The sequence below is a fragment of the Pogona vitticeps genome, chromosome 1, assembly GCF_051106095.1.
Source record: "Pogona vitticeps strain Pit_001003342236 chromosome 1, PviZW2.1, whole genome shotgun sequence".
Lineage (NCBI taxonomy): Eukaryota > Metazoa > Chordata > Lepidosauria > Squamata > Agamidae > Pogona > Pogona vitticeps.
The window spans coordinates 173960944-173978900 of record NC_135783.1 but is presented as its reverse complement, the minus strand read 5'-3'; the positions used below and the strand labels follow the sequence as shown (position 1 = coordinate 173978900).

Below are 17957 nucleotides of genomic sequence, written 5' to 3'. Positions count from 1 at the left end.
AGGTAAAGCTTCCCCTTGACAATTTTTGTCCAGTCATGTTCGACTCTAGGGAGCGGTGCTCATCCCCATTTCCAAGCCATAGAGCCAGCGTTTGTCCGAAGACAATCTTCTGTGGTCACATGGCCAGTGCGACTTAGACACGGAATGCTGTTACCTTCCCACCGAGGTGGTCCCTATTGATCTACTTGCATTTGCATGCTTTCAAACTGCTAGGTTGGCGGGAGCTGGGACAAGCGACGGGTGCTCACTCCATCACTTGGATTCGATCTTACAGCTGAAGATCTATAGACCTTACAGCACAGAGGCTTCTGCAGTTTAACCCGCAGCGTCACCACATCCCTTCTGCAGCTTTGGCAAAGTATACAGTATGCTATTCAGCACACTGAAAACTATCTTTCAGAAAAAAATGTATCAGTAACGTCTTCCATTCCTGTATCCAGAAAGAATGTCCAGTTGGAAAGGGCCAAATATTGACCCACCACTGATTCATTTATGAGGCCTATTCAAGGTGAGGATATGTGTGACAAAAAGAGCATCATCCCATATCCATATGCCCAGCAGCAATTACCAACTTTCTGAACTTTAATTCCCAGAATTCCTTACCATTAGGCATACTCATTGGGGCTTCTGGGAGTTGAAGTCCAAAAAAAAAAAAAAAAAAAACCCTTGAAGAACCAAAGATTGAAAACTCCTGGCCTTTAGCAGTATTTCCTGTGGATTCTACAGAAATGTCTCCTCCTCAGGTCCCTGCCACTGAATACCTAGCAGCTGTTTATTAATAAGGATCACATGCAGTTACTAAAGTGTTTTCCCCCTCTCCTTCCCCACATAACCCCGCATTTAGGTGCAGACACTCAACAAAGTATGTCTCAACGCATGCTTGTCAGTCTGACAAGATCACAGTACAGCTTGGTAGCTGAAAGCAATAATCATGTCTGGCCTTTTAAGCCCATATTATGCTACCATAACTCTAGTAGCAGAGCTATATGACAAGCCAAGGAAGAAAGGAGGCAGTGAGAGCAAATCAACTGACTGAGCCTCCAGACTTCATTATCACATTCAGATGTATGGCTTACCTATGCCCACAGTTTGCATAGATGAATGCCTTTCACATTTCCATTCCCCTCTGCCATTGCCAGTACAGATGCACTGAAGAAGATTCCCTCTGTTGTCTTTCTTACTCCAGGTGTCTCCAATTCTGTAGGATGTCTTGGTGTCCTGATCATTGCATCTATCTGTAGAAGAAAGAGGAAAATAAAACACTGATTAAAGCCCTTGCAATTTTAATAGCATGTTTGCTTCAGGTACTTCTGTCCCTTTGGGCTTGTAGAAGGATATGACCTTTCATGAAGCTATTGATCTCTTATACAACATGGTCCAAATAAATGTGAGCAGTCTAGCTTGCAAAAAAAGAGAAAAAATGAATTGATTTCTCATCATTTAAGGTAATAATTTAAAACTGTTACAGGCTTGCTTTCAACATAAGTGTGAGGAATCCATTCCTGTTCTGATATTACCTCTATAGGAGGATAGGAAAGAGATGAGTCAGTTGTCCAATGACAGAGGAAGGATTTTGATCCCATGTTTCCCAATGAAAGCCTTGCCTATGAACTGAAACAATGCCCTGTTGCAACAACATAGACAATACCGTGGATGTACAGTATATTGGAAATATGACAGCCAACATGGTGTAGCAGATACAGTATCAGATGCATTCTCAGGAGATCTGAATTTAAATTCCTGTTCAGCCAAAGAAATTTACTGGGCAACAGCAATGGTAAATGGCTCCCTTGAACATCTTACATACCTCTAAAACCCTTTTACAGTTGTCAGGTGAATTGCCGGCACATAATGACATATGGCAACACTACCCAGACAGCAGAAACTAGACTACTAAAGGCATTTCTGCTGGTTTGTACGGTAGAAGAAACGGAAGAACTGTTTAGGTCTGAAGGCAGAATACACACATCACCTTTCTTAAGCTACCATCTTCAGCCCAATAACCTGGAGCATATACCAGCCAAAATCCTGTTGGGCAGGGTCTGCCTGTGCAACAGGAATGACGTCATCATCAGCAACAGTTTGCTGATGATTAAAAGCTTCCTTTTGCAATTGCACAGGGCTTTGTAGCATTGTGTACAAACCATGCACACTCCCCAAAACTGCTAAAAGAAATCTTTCATCAGTGGCAATCTATTGCTGCTATCATTCCCATTGTCCAGGTTGGGCTATGCAACAGGATCTCAGCCTCTACATTCCAAAAATCCATGGAACTTTTTCAGAACAAACAGAATCAGGCTTTCGTTTGTTCGTCTCTTACAAGAGAAATGATGTTGTTAATTCATTATTAGGGATGGGCACAACAACTGAGTGGTAACTTTCATTTGACTTGGAGTATTTATTTATTTTATTTTTATTTTATTTTTATTTTTAATTTTTTATATTTTATTATTTATATACAGTATTTGTATTATCATACAGTAAGTGCACTGCTTTCACCTACTCTGCAACAGGATACAGTCAAGAGGCGTTGTAAGAGAAAAGTCATTTGAAAAGGCAAGATCCATGGGCCTCTACTCTCTTCCCACCACAAACAGCTTTGTGAATTTTTTTTCTTATGCATTATTCCCACCCACCCCCAAGCCTCTCTGAACAGCTCACCCACTAAGAACCCCCTGTACTGTACCATTCACACAACCTTCCTGGGAAAGATGCAACCTGAGGAAAATCTTTTCTGTCTGCTTCCTGTGCCAGACAGCTGAAGCCCCCTTGAGACATACAAGCCCATGCCCTGCTCCCTCCCTCAGCGATGTTGGACCTAAGGAATGTCTCTTATTCCCTGCCATAGCCTTTGGTGGAAGGTGACTTCTGAATCACTCCTAACAGTTACTCAGCTGCTGTACTTTGGCCACCACCACCACCACCACCACCAACAACAACAACAACAACAACAACAACAACGACATGTGGGAATGGAATGAGATCAGATTGATGAAATACTGTTCTTGCCAGGAAACTGGTCTGTGGCTTCACATACCAAGTTTGTGGATAAGAAGAAGCATGGCTGGAAAACATTTCTCAAAACATGCAATGCTGAGAAACAACCCTTACACCATGTAGCTTCCCTGGGCACAAAATGCCGTGGTTTGTTCTTGTGTCTGGCTAAAAGGCTCTGTGAAGTGAGCTAACAGAAGCTAGACACTTTAGGAAAATCTGTTAATCATCAACCCCCCTGGATCAGCCTAAGTTATACACCAAGTGATAGATCAGCCAGGTACAGATGAGGTACAGTCTACAAATAAAAAGTTGCTCAATGCAAAATGGGAATCAAAACTTAATCTGCCCTATAAACCAAACTAGTGTCACCAATCTTTCACTTTGTACAATCACAGCCCTGTGTAAAGAGCAATAATTGCCTACTTTACAGGATAGTTGCAGTAACTTGTGGAATAATATTGTAAAGCCCGCATGCTCTTAATGCACCCTGTTGGCTATCAGTCATTTACCCTATGTATTACATCTACAAGTTTTGATTTTAGATTTGCAGAATTCAGTTTGTAAAACACTAGCAAGGGGGAGACATGGAATGTCCTACTATATCCACTGATGAACTGCGTGATGGAACACATGGCCTACATCATCTTAAGATCACACCCTTTTCCTGGCACTTTGAAAAATCCCATCTTTCCTTTCTCACTATTGGACATTAATATGCATTTTTTCCACAGCAAGATTCAAGACAGATGGAAAGTATAAACAGATGGCCACCACTGATGGCTTTAAAATGAGATCTCAGAACTAGTTGGAGAGTTTATTCTACATAATAATAAGTTAAATAAATAAATAATCCCATTGCTTATCTCTGTGGAAAAAAACCCCATCAATTTTGTATTTCACAGTAACAGCCTCAATGCAAAACTAAAAGACATGATCTCAAAATTTACCAAACAAAATATTTGAAAGACCAGATGTTCTCCAGTTCAGATCACAGAGGCTTTAATTGTTCTTATATGTGGAACCCCCCCTTTTTTTTAAAAAAAAAAAGGAAATCTTTCCTGCAAAGTTTCTTTTTCAATTCACACTGAGGAATATAAATGGGTCTTATGGATGTCATTACAGCTTCCGTATCTGTATCTGGGGATCCCCCCTCTAACCACAAGCACTTCATTGCAGGGCTGTTCAGAGGCCACAAGCCAAAGAACAGAGGGCCATATATCTACATGCTGATAAGAAAGCAACAGGGAACATTCTAGATAAACTTTTGGGAGGGGTCAGGCTGGGTGATGTTTGAAATGCTTAAGCCTCAATCTTGTGCTTTATGTGGGATGTTAAGATAATTTAGCTTAAGTGGTTCATGGACAAAAAGCTTGCCAGTCCCTTCACTCCAGGAACCTTATCCCACCCCCACCCCCCATGTCATCTCCCATGTGGCTCAAGAGAGATCCATATCCTTTACAGAAGCTTTTCATAGGAAGAAGGTGAGATTCCCTATCAGGAATCTTCTTAAGTTAACCTAATTTAGTATCCAGGAAAAAGTCTTCAGAGTAAACACAATGAAGTCTGAACCACAGCGACTTTTACTTACTGACAGGACCAAGTCCCAAGTCCAAGCACGGATCTCGAGGCTTGAGGTGTGAGTCCTAAGTTTAGGCCATCTTCAAAAGCAAGCAGGCATGGTTTCTCTTCCAGGACCCAAGGGCTTGCTGCCTCCCCCCCCCCCAAATTCATGTGCTGGCAAGCTGATAGGCTGGGGCAGGCAGTCCCTTTGAAACAGGAGGGACACTCTAGCATGCAGGGAATCCAAGGGCCTTTCATTGCGATGCTCCAGCCTGCTGTACAGTGGTGCCTCACTAGACAGTTACCCCACATGACAGTTTTTTCGCTAGACATTGACTTTTTGCGATCACTATAGCGATTCACAAAACAGTGATTCCTATGGGGGAATTTCGCTGGACAATGTTTGGTCCCTGCTTCACAAACTGATTTTCACTAGACGACGATTTTGACAGCTTCCTCCGTGCTTGCAAAACAGGTGTTTTCAGGACCTAAGCTTCACAAGACAGCGATTTAAACACCTGATGGGCGGTTCGCAAAGCGGCTTTCTTATGGCCGATCTTTGCTAGACAACGACAATTCTTCCCCATTGGAATGCATTAAACAGGTTTCAATGCATTTCAATGGGGAAATGCTTTTCGCTAGACAATGATTTCGCTAAACAGTGATTTCAATGGAATGGATTATCATCATCTAGTGAGGCACCACTGTACTTTGAGGACAGGTTCTGCCGCCCGCCTCTTCCTGTGATTTCCCTTCTGCTCCACTTTTAGGCAACAGGGTTTTAGTCAACTTGTTCCAGTTTGAGGGTGATCTTAAGCCATGTGGCACTTGATCAGCCTTCACCGAAACAGTGCCCCTCCTCTTTTCCACGACAACTTCCATCATGCCCAGCCAACCAAGATAGCAAAAGCCTATGGATTTTTACCTAGAAGGGCTTATTCCCAAGGAAGTGTGAATGCAAGATTGCTGACTTCATGTCCTACTTCATTCAGGACTAGTGGAGGATGACTAGCAGGAGAAGGCATAATTCATGCTGCCCTCCTGCCTGGGAGTTGATACTTACTTCTGGATGTGCAGGTAATGCGGCCACTGCCTTCTCCCAAGCAAGTACAATCCACCATCATCCAGCCTTGATAGGGCTTCTCCCAGACCTCGCCAACAACATATGAAGTCCCCGCAGAATTATCATAGCACCGCTCGGCTGCAGGGAATTAATGTTGAAAGGTGTGAAGAAAATAATCTTATTTTATTTCTAGAATTTGCTTGCAGAAATACGAGGCCAGGTTTCTTAAATTGAGGCAGGGAGGAAGAAATCCCCTTCCCAACGGCATTCACACAAGGGATGGGTGAAAACCCCCTATGGAAAGTACATGCAGGCCACACCACGCAGCTCCAACATCTGTCTTCCTGATTCTAGGGTTGCCTTCCATTTTGTTTCACGCTGTATTTTGCACTACTTTTGATTTTACAATTTTATATCCTGCTTTGCATCTAAATTGTTTCTAGATTTATTTATGGTAGGCTACACAGAGAACATTCTGTTACGTGTCAGCTTATGAATGTCATATATATATATATATAAACAATATAGCAAGTATACAGTGTATAATCATTGATACAATTCACAAAATGAAGAATAACCTGTCAAAATCACAGGACTGAATACTCGTCCACACAGAGAGTTCTCACTGACTATGAATGAAACATTGAATGGGAAAGGCAAGGCTTAGCTTGAGTGTTTTTTTCCTTCTCAACTATCATTTATTTATTTATTTAATCGATTTATATCCTGCCCATCTGATATATTCTACCACTCTGGGCGGCTAGTTTTTGAAGTGCAAGGAAGTATTTTTGTATAGAGAAACATTCAGTTATGTGAACTCTCACATGCACAACTGACCAATTCAGTGAGAAATAATGAGTTTCAGATTCAGAATATCACTTTAGTAAGAAATAGGCCTAACAATTCTACCAGCTACACATCAGATTGTTTCTGCATCTCCTGGCCCAAATCCTATTGCTTAGCGCAGTAAATCGCTTTAAAGTAGACTCACTGAATCAATGGGGATTTAGTGAGTCAACTCCTTCATAAATGCCATTGATTCAAACAGGCCTACTGTAACTGCAACTTACTTTAACACAGTAGGTCACATTTAGAGTAGACCCATTTGAATCAATGGAACTAACAGATGACGTGACTCACTAAATCCCCATTGATTCAATCAGCCTACTCTAGCACAATTTATTTCACGAAGCAAATAGTATTTTGGCCAATATATCCGGCCAATGACATCAGAATTTGCACCAATAATGTGCCTATGTACATATGTATATCATAATAATTAGTGGGACAGCTAAGATTTAAAAACTCAGTATCCACCTGTACCAATCACCAAAAAGAACGCTTATTGAAACAACAAGCAGGACTTACCAACTGGCTTGCAAGTCCACTCGCCCTTTCCGTTGCCAAGACACACACACTCTAACATATAGCCACCAGTCTCATGAGGCCTCCGCCAGGTGTCACCAATCTTGTATGACTGACCCCCTTCATGACAGCGATCTGTGAAAATCAAATACGTGAACATAGCAAGGCTGCCTTACTATACTAAATCAGACCCCGGGACCATCAAGTCCAATACCGTCCATTGTGGTTGAAAGCACCTCTCTGAGGTCTTAACAAAATAATTTTCCAGCTTTGGTACTTCTGATCCTTTTAACAAGACATGGAATCTAGGACGTTCTCCATGCTAAGCACAGAATTTACTGCAGAACAGTAACCTTTCCCCACAATGGAGAAGTACCTAGATGGTGTTTTGAGCCATTTCAATAATAGACAATGGAAACAAGCATGACATAATGCAAAGGTATGTCTAATAACCACTACCTGGCATTTGTCTATTAACATGAGAGATTCCTTCACTTACTTTCTGGATCAACATCCGTTATGTTTGTGACAAAGTTTGTTGCAATTAGTGCCCATAAAACTTTTCTGGCCTTATTGTTGTTTTAGCAATGTTATTATTCACCAATGTTTCTAACTCAAATTCCCTACCCCACATGAAAATGTACAACAATCATTCAAGAGGGAAAAATTCAACATGTCAAATTCACTTTGACATGTGAAACTCTTAAAGAAAAGAGGATTCACTTTGAGTTAAAATATTCTGCTATGTATAAGAGGCAAGCACTTATTAATCAAGTTTATTATTGCAAAGTCCCTTTGTTTTTCCTCACAGTGCTTACAAGTGTGAACATTGATTGTTCAGTTATTCCTGTCAAGAGACAAATATTGTTTTCTGCTAAGAGCATCTTGTATCCCATGTTACGTTTCTGGGTGAGCTGAGAATCTGGCAGATTCCATCAAGTCCTACAGCATCATATTCCAATGCTGCTATTTGAACAGGGATCGATTGGCGTTTCTGATGCTCCAGCAGCAGGGGCTATCATTTAGCACAACATTTAAGCATCTCTGCAAAGCAGCCTGATGATACGTACTTGCAATTGTGCAGCTGATTCTCCCACGGCCACCCCCAATGCAGGTACAGTCCCAGATCATGGAATCCTTAGGCCGCTCATAGGTTGCCCCTACTCGGTAAGTACCTCCCGTGTATTTGTCAAAGCAGGTTTCTTCCGCTGGAGGGACAAAAAGATAGTAAAATGTGAAGTTTGTGGCTTAAAAAACATCCTATAATTCAGATTTCCATGCTCTACATAAATAGGCGATGCCTAAAGCAGATGCCTAAAGTAGAAACTGGCTGGGCCAGAAGGCCAGGGAACCAGAAACGTTTCTACCTGACTCCCAGATGCTCAAATCCTAGGAAGCCAGGAGTCAGAAGGTAGAAAGGGAAGCCTATCAAGGAAAGCCAAGGGAGCCTGGGAGTGGGCGGAAGAGAGAGAGAGAGAGAGAGAGAGAGAGAGAGAGAAGAGGAGGAGGAGGAAAAGAAATGGGAAGCATCTGAGGAGAAGGGGAGAACACAAAGAGAGAATGGACAGAGGGGCAAGTGATAGATGATCATGAGATATAGAAGTTAAGTGAGGAAAGCTTAAGGCGATAAGAAATAATCTGCCAAATGCTTAGTCCCAGAACCTTCATAACATTAGAATGTATCACCAGGATCATCTAATCTCATTCAATACTAATATGTAAATAGTTTGTGGCCATTTATCTGAAGGATAACATGCACCTGCCTAAAATGATTGACCTCTAAGGTCCTGCTCTCTCGCCGATGAGTGAGTTGTGAGATTGGTTAGGGTGACTACCAGGTACAAGCGCTTTTGTGTAGCAGCCCTGCATCTCTGCATTGCCCTCCTGTGAGAAGTGAGAACGACCTGCTCTTTGCTATCTTTTTGAAGTATTTTAAAAAGACTCACTTACTGTAGCCTGAATTGGCCTTTTTTAATGAAACATTAACATCTTATCTGTTACTACTACTTTGTAATTTTAATGATTTCTTATTTTTGGCTGGCTAGCTCAGGGATTTAGGTATCTATGGAGCCAGAGATTAGGAGTTTGATTTCCCCACTGGGTCTCCTGGGAGAAGAGCCAGCTTGTATGGCCTTGAGGAAGCTGCACAGTCCCAGTTTGCCCCCAAAAGAAGGAAATGGTAAACCAATTCCATGTATTCTCTGCCTAGAAAAACCTGGAAAGGGTCACCATCACTCAGAACTGACTTGATGGCACACAATTATTATTATTGCTGTTGTTTATTTTTTCTATGGTTTGAGAAGTTGTTGTTGTTTTTATTTTAAACTATATTGCAATCTTTGATGATTTTAATGCTGAAAAGAGAGCTAGAAACCTGTTTCATCATCATTCAAAATGAAAATTAACATCTATTTCTTCATTAACAGTAACTCTTAAAATATTTGCATATTTTTGTCTGTAGAACTCCCTGAACACCCATTTCACAACTAATTGTTTCATTAAATAGAGTATCTTGAAAGATAGCTAGCTTATGCTGCTATCCTACACATGCTTCCCTAGGAGCAAGTCCCACTGAACTATAATATTCTCCCCCCTTCAAGCTGTTCCCCTAACATCAGCCAACATTTTTCCTCTTTCACCACATGTTCCCTATTCTTTAATCAACTTTCCCCAAAGTTCCTTTCCATTTATTTCAGTCCTCTTCAGAACTCTTTCACACCCTGTATTTTCAAGGCCACTGGTTCTCTGAATCAAAGAGTACCCAACGCCCACAATTATAAGGGCAGGCCCACCAGATCAGATGGAGGGCTTATCTGGTTCAAAGCAAAGTCTGGCTAGAAGTTTCTGGGAGTGGTGCTCCAAAAATATAAGATAGGCAAACTCTTGTCTAGAGCCCTGTTTCTCACCTTGTCTCCTCCGAAGCTTCCAAGGGTCTCAAACCCAGAGCGCAATGAGCCCTGCCTTGTTGCCTTCTCCTCTGCCCTGGCACCTAGTCCGCAGAGGTACAGCTGCGGAGGCTTCATTTTTCCCCTTTCTTTTCGAAGGAGCTTAGAAAGGTTACTTTTGTGACTACTGTTCTGAGAATGGCTCAGCCACCAGGGGGAAGATTATGTAGTCCAAGAATGTAATTTTCAAAAGCTCTAAATGTGTAGAAATGGATAAGTGATCAACCTCACCAAGAGGTGAAATGTGCTGACCACATGCTGCCTTTTCTCAGACTTACACGCATTGTAATTCTATACATACATCTATATGTCTAGCAACTGGGTGCCCCCCCCTTTAAACACTTGGCTTCCTCAGAAGCTGTTATGTCAGAAAATGTCTTCAACTTACCTTCAGGCTTGCTTTCGCAGTTGAACCCTCTGCTTCCTCCATAGCAGGTACAGACCAGCGTACTTCCCAGGTAAATGCGCTCCCACTGCTGGTTTATCTGATAGTGCTGCCCGTTGTCATAGCATCCCTCTGAGAAAGAGACAGGAGTGTTGAATTCCATTCCCTTGTCTGGACCATAACCGGTTCTTCAAACAAGATAGGGGGGGGAGGGCAGGGGAGGGGGCGCCTCTGCATGCATGGAATATACATTAGCTCCAGTCCCTGCATTCTTTTTGCATCCTGAAACCTCAGCGGGAGAAAGAAGGTTTTAGGTACATGGAAATCAGGACTGGGCTTGAATTCAAAAAAGGTTCTCTCTCTTTTTCACAATGTTTTAAATGAACAGGAACTGAACCACTGGAGGTTTCAAATTCTGGAGCAACAACTTAACAGATGGAAAAGATTGCTCAGCAGGGAGGCCTCATCCAAAGTTTAAAGAAAGTCAGTGGAAAGACCCAGAGGATTTGAAAGAAACTTTGGCTCTGTCTCCCCAGCAGGACTTTCTTTGCCAAGGCAATATTGCTCTCTAACTTTTATTTCCAAACATATTCTCCAACTTTAGTTTTACATTAACAGTCCTGCCACTTCCCACGGTAGACTAAAGTCTCTGTGTGCTTTTAAATTCAAGATCTGAGCTTTTAAACAATTTAAATCAGGTTAATTGGCTATTCTTCTTCAGTTTTCTTTCTATGCCAGTTTTAAAAAAATTGATTTAAAATGAAATCTGCATGTAATGCAAACATTATGTTCTACATTTTTGTCTCTAAACTTAAAATGGGGCTTTTCATTAACATTAAACACACTCCAGCTACACAAAAGGAGAAAATGGGACCATGTTTTGACATTAAAGATAGGGTAGAATGGCAGTTTCCTATATTTAATATTGTGTCAAATTATAAATATTTACATATGTCAGCTAAACAGTACAATCAGTACTCCACCCCACCCCCATTTCCTGTGGAAACATCATTTGGCTGAGCAACCACTATCACTGCTTCTGGAAATTTCTGAGCACTTGGCCCACAGTCCAGCATGCTAAACTTTGTAGCAGGCCCTCACCTTTAATTATGGAATCTTGCTCAGTGTCCTTCCCGGAAGACAAAAGAACTAAACTGAAATCTATTAATAATTACTTAAGTCAGTGACTTTTCTTGCCTTTTAAGTAGATACACCTGTATGGTGAAAAATGCAAAGGATGCATGACTAGATCTCTGGATTGTGCTTCTAGATAACACAACAACTTTACTTATTCACAAACCTAAGGGCTAAATCGAGTTTTGTTGAATAGCTGGAGCTGACCCATTGAATGAAATGGGACATCAGTATTTATGCCACTTCCACTGACCCAGTGGACCTGCTTTATCCAGGACTAAGTGGATTAAATCTAAGAAAAATAAAAGTGTTGTGACACCTTTAACCTTGACAAATGTATTTCACCAATTACAATCCATTTCTTCCGTCACATGGAGTTCCATACCCAGGTCACAGGTTTATGTGCAGTGCACATGGTGTATAAAATTCGAGTGGACCAAGAGAACAGGAAACAAAAAATGGCAATTGCATTTTAACAGCTGGTTATGAGCTTTCAAGATAGCAAGGATGTTATTAAGACAGATAGTGAACATTTAAATTGTTGATAACTTTAACATCCGAGAAATGTGTGTGTAGAAATGCCTTGAGTTTTCAGGATTTGGATTTTGAGGAATTGGTTGGCTGTGCTAAGGCTAGACTTTTGGTGTGAAGATCTGAGTGGGACCAAGTGGAATGAGAAACAGAAGATGATACATAGTAAGAGGTTTCCAAGGTAATAACGGCATAGTTAATTGCAATCCCCAAATCCTGAGCCAATACCCATGCTTGCTAGCATGCCACTCCAACAAAGATACAGGAATTCAGCCCTGTATGTTAGTTAAAGTGCCCAGTTTGCATATGCCCTGGTTCAGGAAATGCATGAACTAAAACATGGCTAACCTGATGGAAATCAAAGGTTTATATTGCAGTCCTAATGATGGTTGGAGTGGGGGAAACGCTGATGTGGTAGGAGTGCTAAGGGTTCAATTGGAAGAAAGGAACTCGATCAGTGGGATGGCATTTCAGGAAAGGAGGCCCTCAACATGTCTGCAGAACAAGCATCTTGGTTATATTTCTGACCATACTAGGGGCCCCACTCAAAAGAGCCCATTCCAGAGAGAGCAGGCATTTGTTGGGTCCAATGTCCAAAAGTTGAGTTGCACTGTATAAAATAATTGCATCTGCAAATCTCTGTGTGTGTGTGTGTGTGTGTGTGTGTTAAAAAACAAACAAACGCCTCTCTCCCCACTGCCAGAGTGACTCAGCAGGGCCTCAGAGGTGGCCCATCTTCCCCACCAGTCCCACCAGCACTTCGGATTGCTCTTCACCAGTGCAATCTCCTCTGCATACTGACTCTGGGACCAATCCCACTGAATACAGGGAGATCCACAGCAGTAACATCTCAGGTTCAAGAAGGGCTGGGGTCGGTCCTTGCCTGGAGGGGAGTTGCCTGTCTGGATGGAAACCCTGATCCTGTTCCACCTAGGCTTCCACAGAAAAAAAGCTGAGCATAAATGCAATAGGCAAAGATATCAATCTCTCTCCCTCTCCCTCTCCCTCTCTCTCTCCTGGTGAGGTGAAACCGCTGCACCCCACACCTTCCCTAGAAAGCCTGACCCAGGGTTTTTACGGATTTGGGTGCCAGAAGCGGCTTTCCTCCCCTCCACCTCTCCAACTCCAGCTGCAGGTTTTCCTTCCCACTTTCGACTACAAGAACTCCAGTAAATGTTTCCAGACATTCCTGGACAAGAAAGGGGGCACCTCGCCGCATCTGTTTCCTTCAAAGAGTCCAAATCACTTGTTCTTTCCTTTCTCTTTCAATCCCTCCGCGGGAGGAACTGACAACCTTTCCACGCGTGGGGCAGAACCGCCTGAGACGAAGGTCACAGAAAGCCACAAATTGGGACAGGGGTGGGTGGGGGGTGGGGAGGTTTCAGAGGGAATCCCAGGGCGACGACGCCTCCATCGAGTCACACCTCAGCCTGACGAAGGCTAGAACGGCCAGATGTTTCTCTCCTGAAAGCACCTCAGGGTCGGAACATCCCGACCGCAGAGGCTGCTCGCGACGCCCAGAAATGCCGGCTTCGGCAACGTCGGATTAAGGAACAATGGGTGTAAATTGGAAAGGCGGACACACTTAGACCGGCTTAGGACGTTCTCCCGAGTTTTTTTTTTACAACAATTAGGAAGTAAGAGTATTCAAACAGAAAGTCTCTAATGCGTGCTGGAAGGGGCTGCTTCTGGCTCCCCCTCCCCAGTTCCTTTGTCTCGTCGCGCAAAGAGCTCCTGTCTCGGAAGCCTCCGGATCCGCTGCCTTCGAGCCCGGCCAAAGGTCCTGGCAGCTCCAGGTAGGAAGCTGCTCGCCTCCTCGCCCCCAAGTCGCCACCAGTTGCTCCCGTCGGACTCCCCGCCCCGCCGGTCCAAATGGGGGGGGGGCTCTCACCCACCCTCCCTTCCTCCACCTGGCGCGCCCGAAGCCCGACGACTCACGTTTGCTCTGGCCGGCGGGCTGGGGCGGCTGGACGATCTGCTGCTGCGCTTGCCGCTTGTTCTTCTCCGGCTGGGGCCGCGTGCCCTGGACCGCTGCCGCCGAGCAGAGCGCCAGCAGCACGAAGAGAGGCAGCCGCCTCGACGGGCGGGCGGGCATCGTCGAAAGAGAGCTGCGGGAGCAAGACGGAGCAGGGCTTTTACCGACAAGTCCCCCGCTTCGCAGGCTCCAGGCAAAGCGGCTCCGCGGACTTGGTGGCTGGACGCCCCCGAAGAAGAAAAAGAAGCACCAGCTCCCCCCCCCCCCCGCTTCCCATTGGGAAAAAAAGCAACAACTCCTCGCCGGAGCCCCTTACCTTCTTGCGCCTGGGGTGCTCCTGCTGACGGTTCCCACCCTTACAGTCCGCGGGCTGGCCAGGCGGCTGCCTCCGAGGGGGTTTATATGGGGCGCCTGGCCCGGGCGACCCCCCGCGGCGCCCAATGCCAAAAGCCGGGCGGGGAGCGGGAGAGGGGGAGGGGCCCGCCGGGGACACCCCTTTGGAACGGCCAGAGGCGCCCCGATTGGCTGAGGAGGGCGGGTGACGTCACGGGGAGTCGCATTCCACGGCAAACAAAAGATCCGGCCCGCGAGCAGCGCTTTCGGCGGCGCGTGGGGTTCGCCCGAGTATCGTCGCCCGGCCCGGGTGTGTGTGTGGGGGGGGGGGCGGGGGGCTGCGAGGAAGGCTCGCTCCTTCGCTCTCGGGCACCGCCAGACAGAGCATCATCCCATTCCACGAGCGGCCCGAAGGCGGGAGCGCCGCGCCTCGTCCCCAGCTGAGCGGCGAATGCCTTCAGGGCATGATATTAACGGAGCGTTAAAACGGGGACGAAATTTACGCCGGACTAAATCCCGCCGAGTTTCCCGGGAGGCGCGCCTTGGGACGCGGGGCGACAGTCGCCGGCACACCCCGCCGGGTTTTCCGCGCCCTTTTCCTTCCTGCCCGCTTCGAGGTGGGTGGTGGGTGGAGGGGGTCCGCAGATCCCTGTCCTCTTTCTTTGCCCTGCCCTTTCCCTCCTTCCGTCTCTCTCTCTCTCTCTCTCTCTGGTGTGTGTGTGTGACTTTGGAGGTATGGATGGGTACGAGTCTGGGGTCGAAGAAGTTCGCGACAGAAGCCGAAGACTTTTTTTCATCGCGGGCAATTTTCTGCAAAATTGATGATTAGGGTTTGGAACGGAGAGGCATGGCTTAAATTGGGATGCGGGGGAAAGTGCACGTGAAATTGTTTCAAACTTTGTTTTATTAAATGATGTATTTTGATTAAATTTCACTAAATTAATTACACAAAGTACACACTTTAAATCAGAGCTGAGAAGAACTTAACTCCAGTAGCAAAAAAAAAAAAAAAAAAAAGGCTAAGATCCCATTAAGAATGTTTGTTCCTTCTCACCAGCGTTTTTTCTGTCTGAAAGATCTTAAAAGCTTAACCACACCTTGGTCTGTCGCTGAATTTGTGAGTCTCTAAATAGCAAAAACGAATATTTGCAGAGAGAGATGCATAATATTAAAATCCTGTGGAATTCTACAGCATAAGCTTTTTGAACTAGAGTGTTCTCCCAGAGGTGTGATGGGTGCACACAGAAGGACATGAAATGCAAATATACAGTGTTGTTTTAGAGGCTGTAAGTTAATGTCACATAATGGTGAAACACAGAGTCCAAGAGATTGCACCAGATCCTAACCTTTCCTGATACTGTAGTTTGAACTGTGTACCAGTAAACCCATTATAATCACTGAACAGTGCACTGAACCTTACTGTTCGCAGCTTCCAGACAAGGCATTTATTCTGCATGCTTATCTTGTCTCCTTCACATAACATGAGGGGTCCAGAAACCATCATCTCTCATTTGTAACCCTCCTGTGCCCCTACCACACCCTGTGCTTCTCCCTTATTCCCAACCACTGGAGTGGAAGATGGGTTAGATTCACAAGGCCTTTTGACCGGTAGCGCCAGGAATTCATTGTGTGGAAGCATCCTCTGGCAGCCATGATAATTTTAGAAAAGAAATGTTGCACAATATCATCATCATTTCTGCATCTCGATCAATGTGGTTTTATTTATTTGGTCTACACCTCTTTCTGACAAAACCACAGTCAATGAAGCCAACATCAGTAGAAACAGATGCAGTTAAAACATAAAAAAAGCATTAAAACAAGATTATAAGCACATCAGTAAAAACAGAAACAGCAACATCCAGTCAGTCAAAGCCTCAACAACACTCCAGCACTGAATCCAAAGGCTGTGCTTAATGGCAGAAAGACAACTGTGGGAGGGCCTCCAGTGCCTGAAAAACTTTCTCTGGCTTCCCCACCAAATGTGCTTCCAAGGATGGTGGGACCAAGAGAAGGAGTTTTCCTGAAGATCTTAAGATCTAGGCAGGCTGATAAGGGACGGTATGTTCCTCTAACTGCCAGAGACCACATTCATACAAGGCCTTCCCAGCACTTTGGCCTGTGCACAGAAGTCCTTGCAACAAGGGAGCCACACACTCCCTTGAATGGTCCCCAGCCAACAGTCCTGGCTGCATCTCTCCCCCCACCCCTACAGCTGATGTTTCAAAACACTTTGCAAAGACAGAGCGTGTTAGAGTAATCCCAAATGAGAAGCAGCTAAGGCATAACATCATGACAGTGAGATCAGACATCTCCAGGAATGGGTGTAGCTGGTACATGAGCCTTAACTCTATCCGTGCACTCCTGGCCATGGCCCTGATCAAGGTATCTGAATTCAGGGGAGAATCAAAGGGGACAACTGCACAGCAAACCCAAGTCTTAAAAGGAAGGATGTCCCATCCAGTATAGACTGAGTGTCTGCTCTGCCTTTTGACCAACCAAGAGCCCCTCTGCTTTTGCTAGACTTAAGCTTCAGGTTGTTTGTAGTCATCCAGACTTCATTTTAGATGGAACAACGGTCTTGGATTTCAACAGAAAGGAGGGAAAGAGTTGGATATCCTCAAAGTACCAGTGGCATCAAAGCCAGTACTCCAAACGAGCTCTCCTAGGGAGTCTATGCATTTGTTAAATAGCGTGTGGGACAAGATGACATCCAAAGGGATCCCAAAGGCCAACATCCATGGCATCAAACAGATGTCCTCAATATCACTTGAAATCAAGGAAGCTGCTATAAAAGAGTCAGGTGACTAAGAATGCCATGGTCAATTATGTCAAAAGCCCATGAATGGCCTTGCAAAATCAACAGGAACACAGTCCCCCCTTATTTAGTTCCTGAAGTGGTTCGCTCAGAAGAAGCAACTAAAGCTATTTACATCTCATAACCAGACCTGAAGTTAGATTGAAATGAATCTAGATCATCCATCTCGAAATCCCTGGAGCTGAGATATCGCCCCATGTGCAGCGTATTTGTCAACAACGGAACATTGGGAAATGACAGACAAATAGCCAATATTCAAGGGATTGGTTAACAGGAGTAGTAAACCACTACTTCTCTTAGAGATGATGGAACTGTGTTTTAGTGCAAACAGGGGTTTACCCAGTGTGCCAGTCAGCTGCTTCTATGAGCTGGAAAGACAAGCACTCAAATGGTGGGTTTCGCCTCTCGAAGCATGCTGCCACATTCTCAGGCTGTACACACAGAAAGCAATCCATTTTCCCTGGTCAAGCATTTTCCCTGCCAAAGGCACATCCACTGGATCTCCATTAACGATGGCATCCGGGTCAGAATGTGTGCATGCTAAGTGCCATCAGATCACTTACTACTTCTTGTGACCTCCACAGGGATTTCCAGGTTATGTGAGGCATGCCGGGAGTCGTTCAGCACTGACATGCCCCTAAGGAAATTTTCACATCTGAGCAGAGATTCGAACCTCGAGCTCCTCAGTCTTTGCCTGGCATTCTGTCCACCACACCACACCAGCTCTTGTCAGCATGAATCCAGATCTTTAAACAACCCTGTGCAGATGCAGAAGTCTAAGAGATGGATGATTTCTTTGGCACTGCTATTAGGTCGGTCTTTGAATGGGTTTTTCTGATGGGGTTCTGACCCAT

The 17957-nt window shown here is 44.6% G+C and overlaps 1 protein-coding gene across 4 annotated transcripts in view; it reads right to left on the bottom strand.

Moving 5' to 3' along the window:
- FN1 (fibronectin 1) overlaps positions 1-14599 on the bottom strand; it is an 83787-nt gene extending 69188 nt beyond the window's left edge. For 3 of the 4 annotated variants that reach the window (XM_072977656.2, XM_072977659.2, XM_072977662.2), the window contains exons 1-7: positions 14272-14403; positions 13919-14088; positions 10319-10447; positions 8056-8193; positions 6989-7120; positions 5621-5758; positions 1077-1235 (exon numbers count right to left, since the gene is read on the bottom strand). In XM_072977656.2, the coding sequence (XP_072833757.2) occupies positions 1077-1235; positions 5621-5758; positions 6989-7120; positions 8056-8193; positions 10319-10447; positions 13919-14075 (853 nt within the window). In that variant the 5' untranslated portion in view covers positions 14076-14088; positions 14272-14403. Of the gene's footprint in view, positions 1-1076; positions 1236-5620; positions 5759-6988; positions 7121-8055; positions 8194-10318; positions 10448-13918; positions 14089-14271 lie in introns of all 4 variants that reach the window. The other variant, XM_072977652.2, reaches the window with a different exon arrangement.
- Between the last annotated feature and the right edge of the window lie 3358 nt (positions 14600-17957).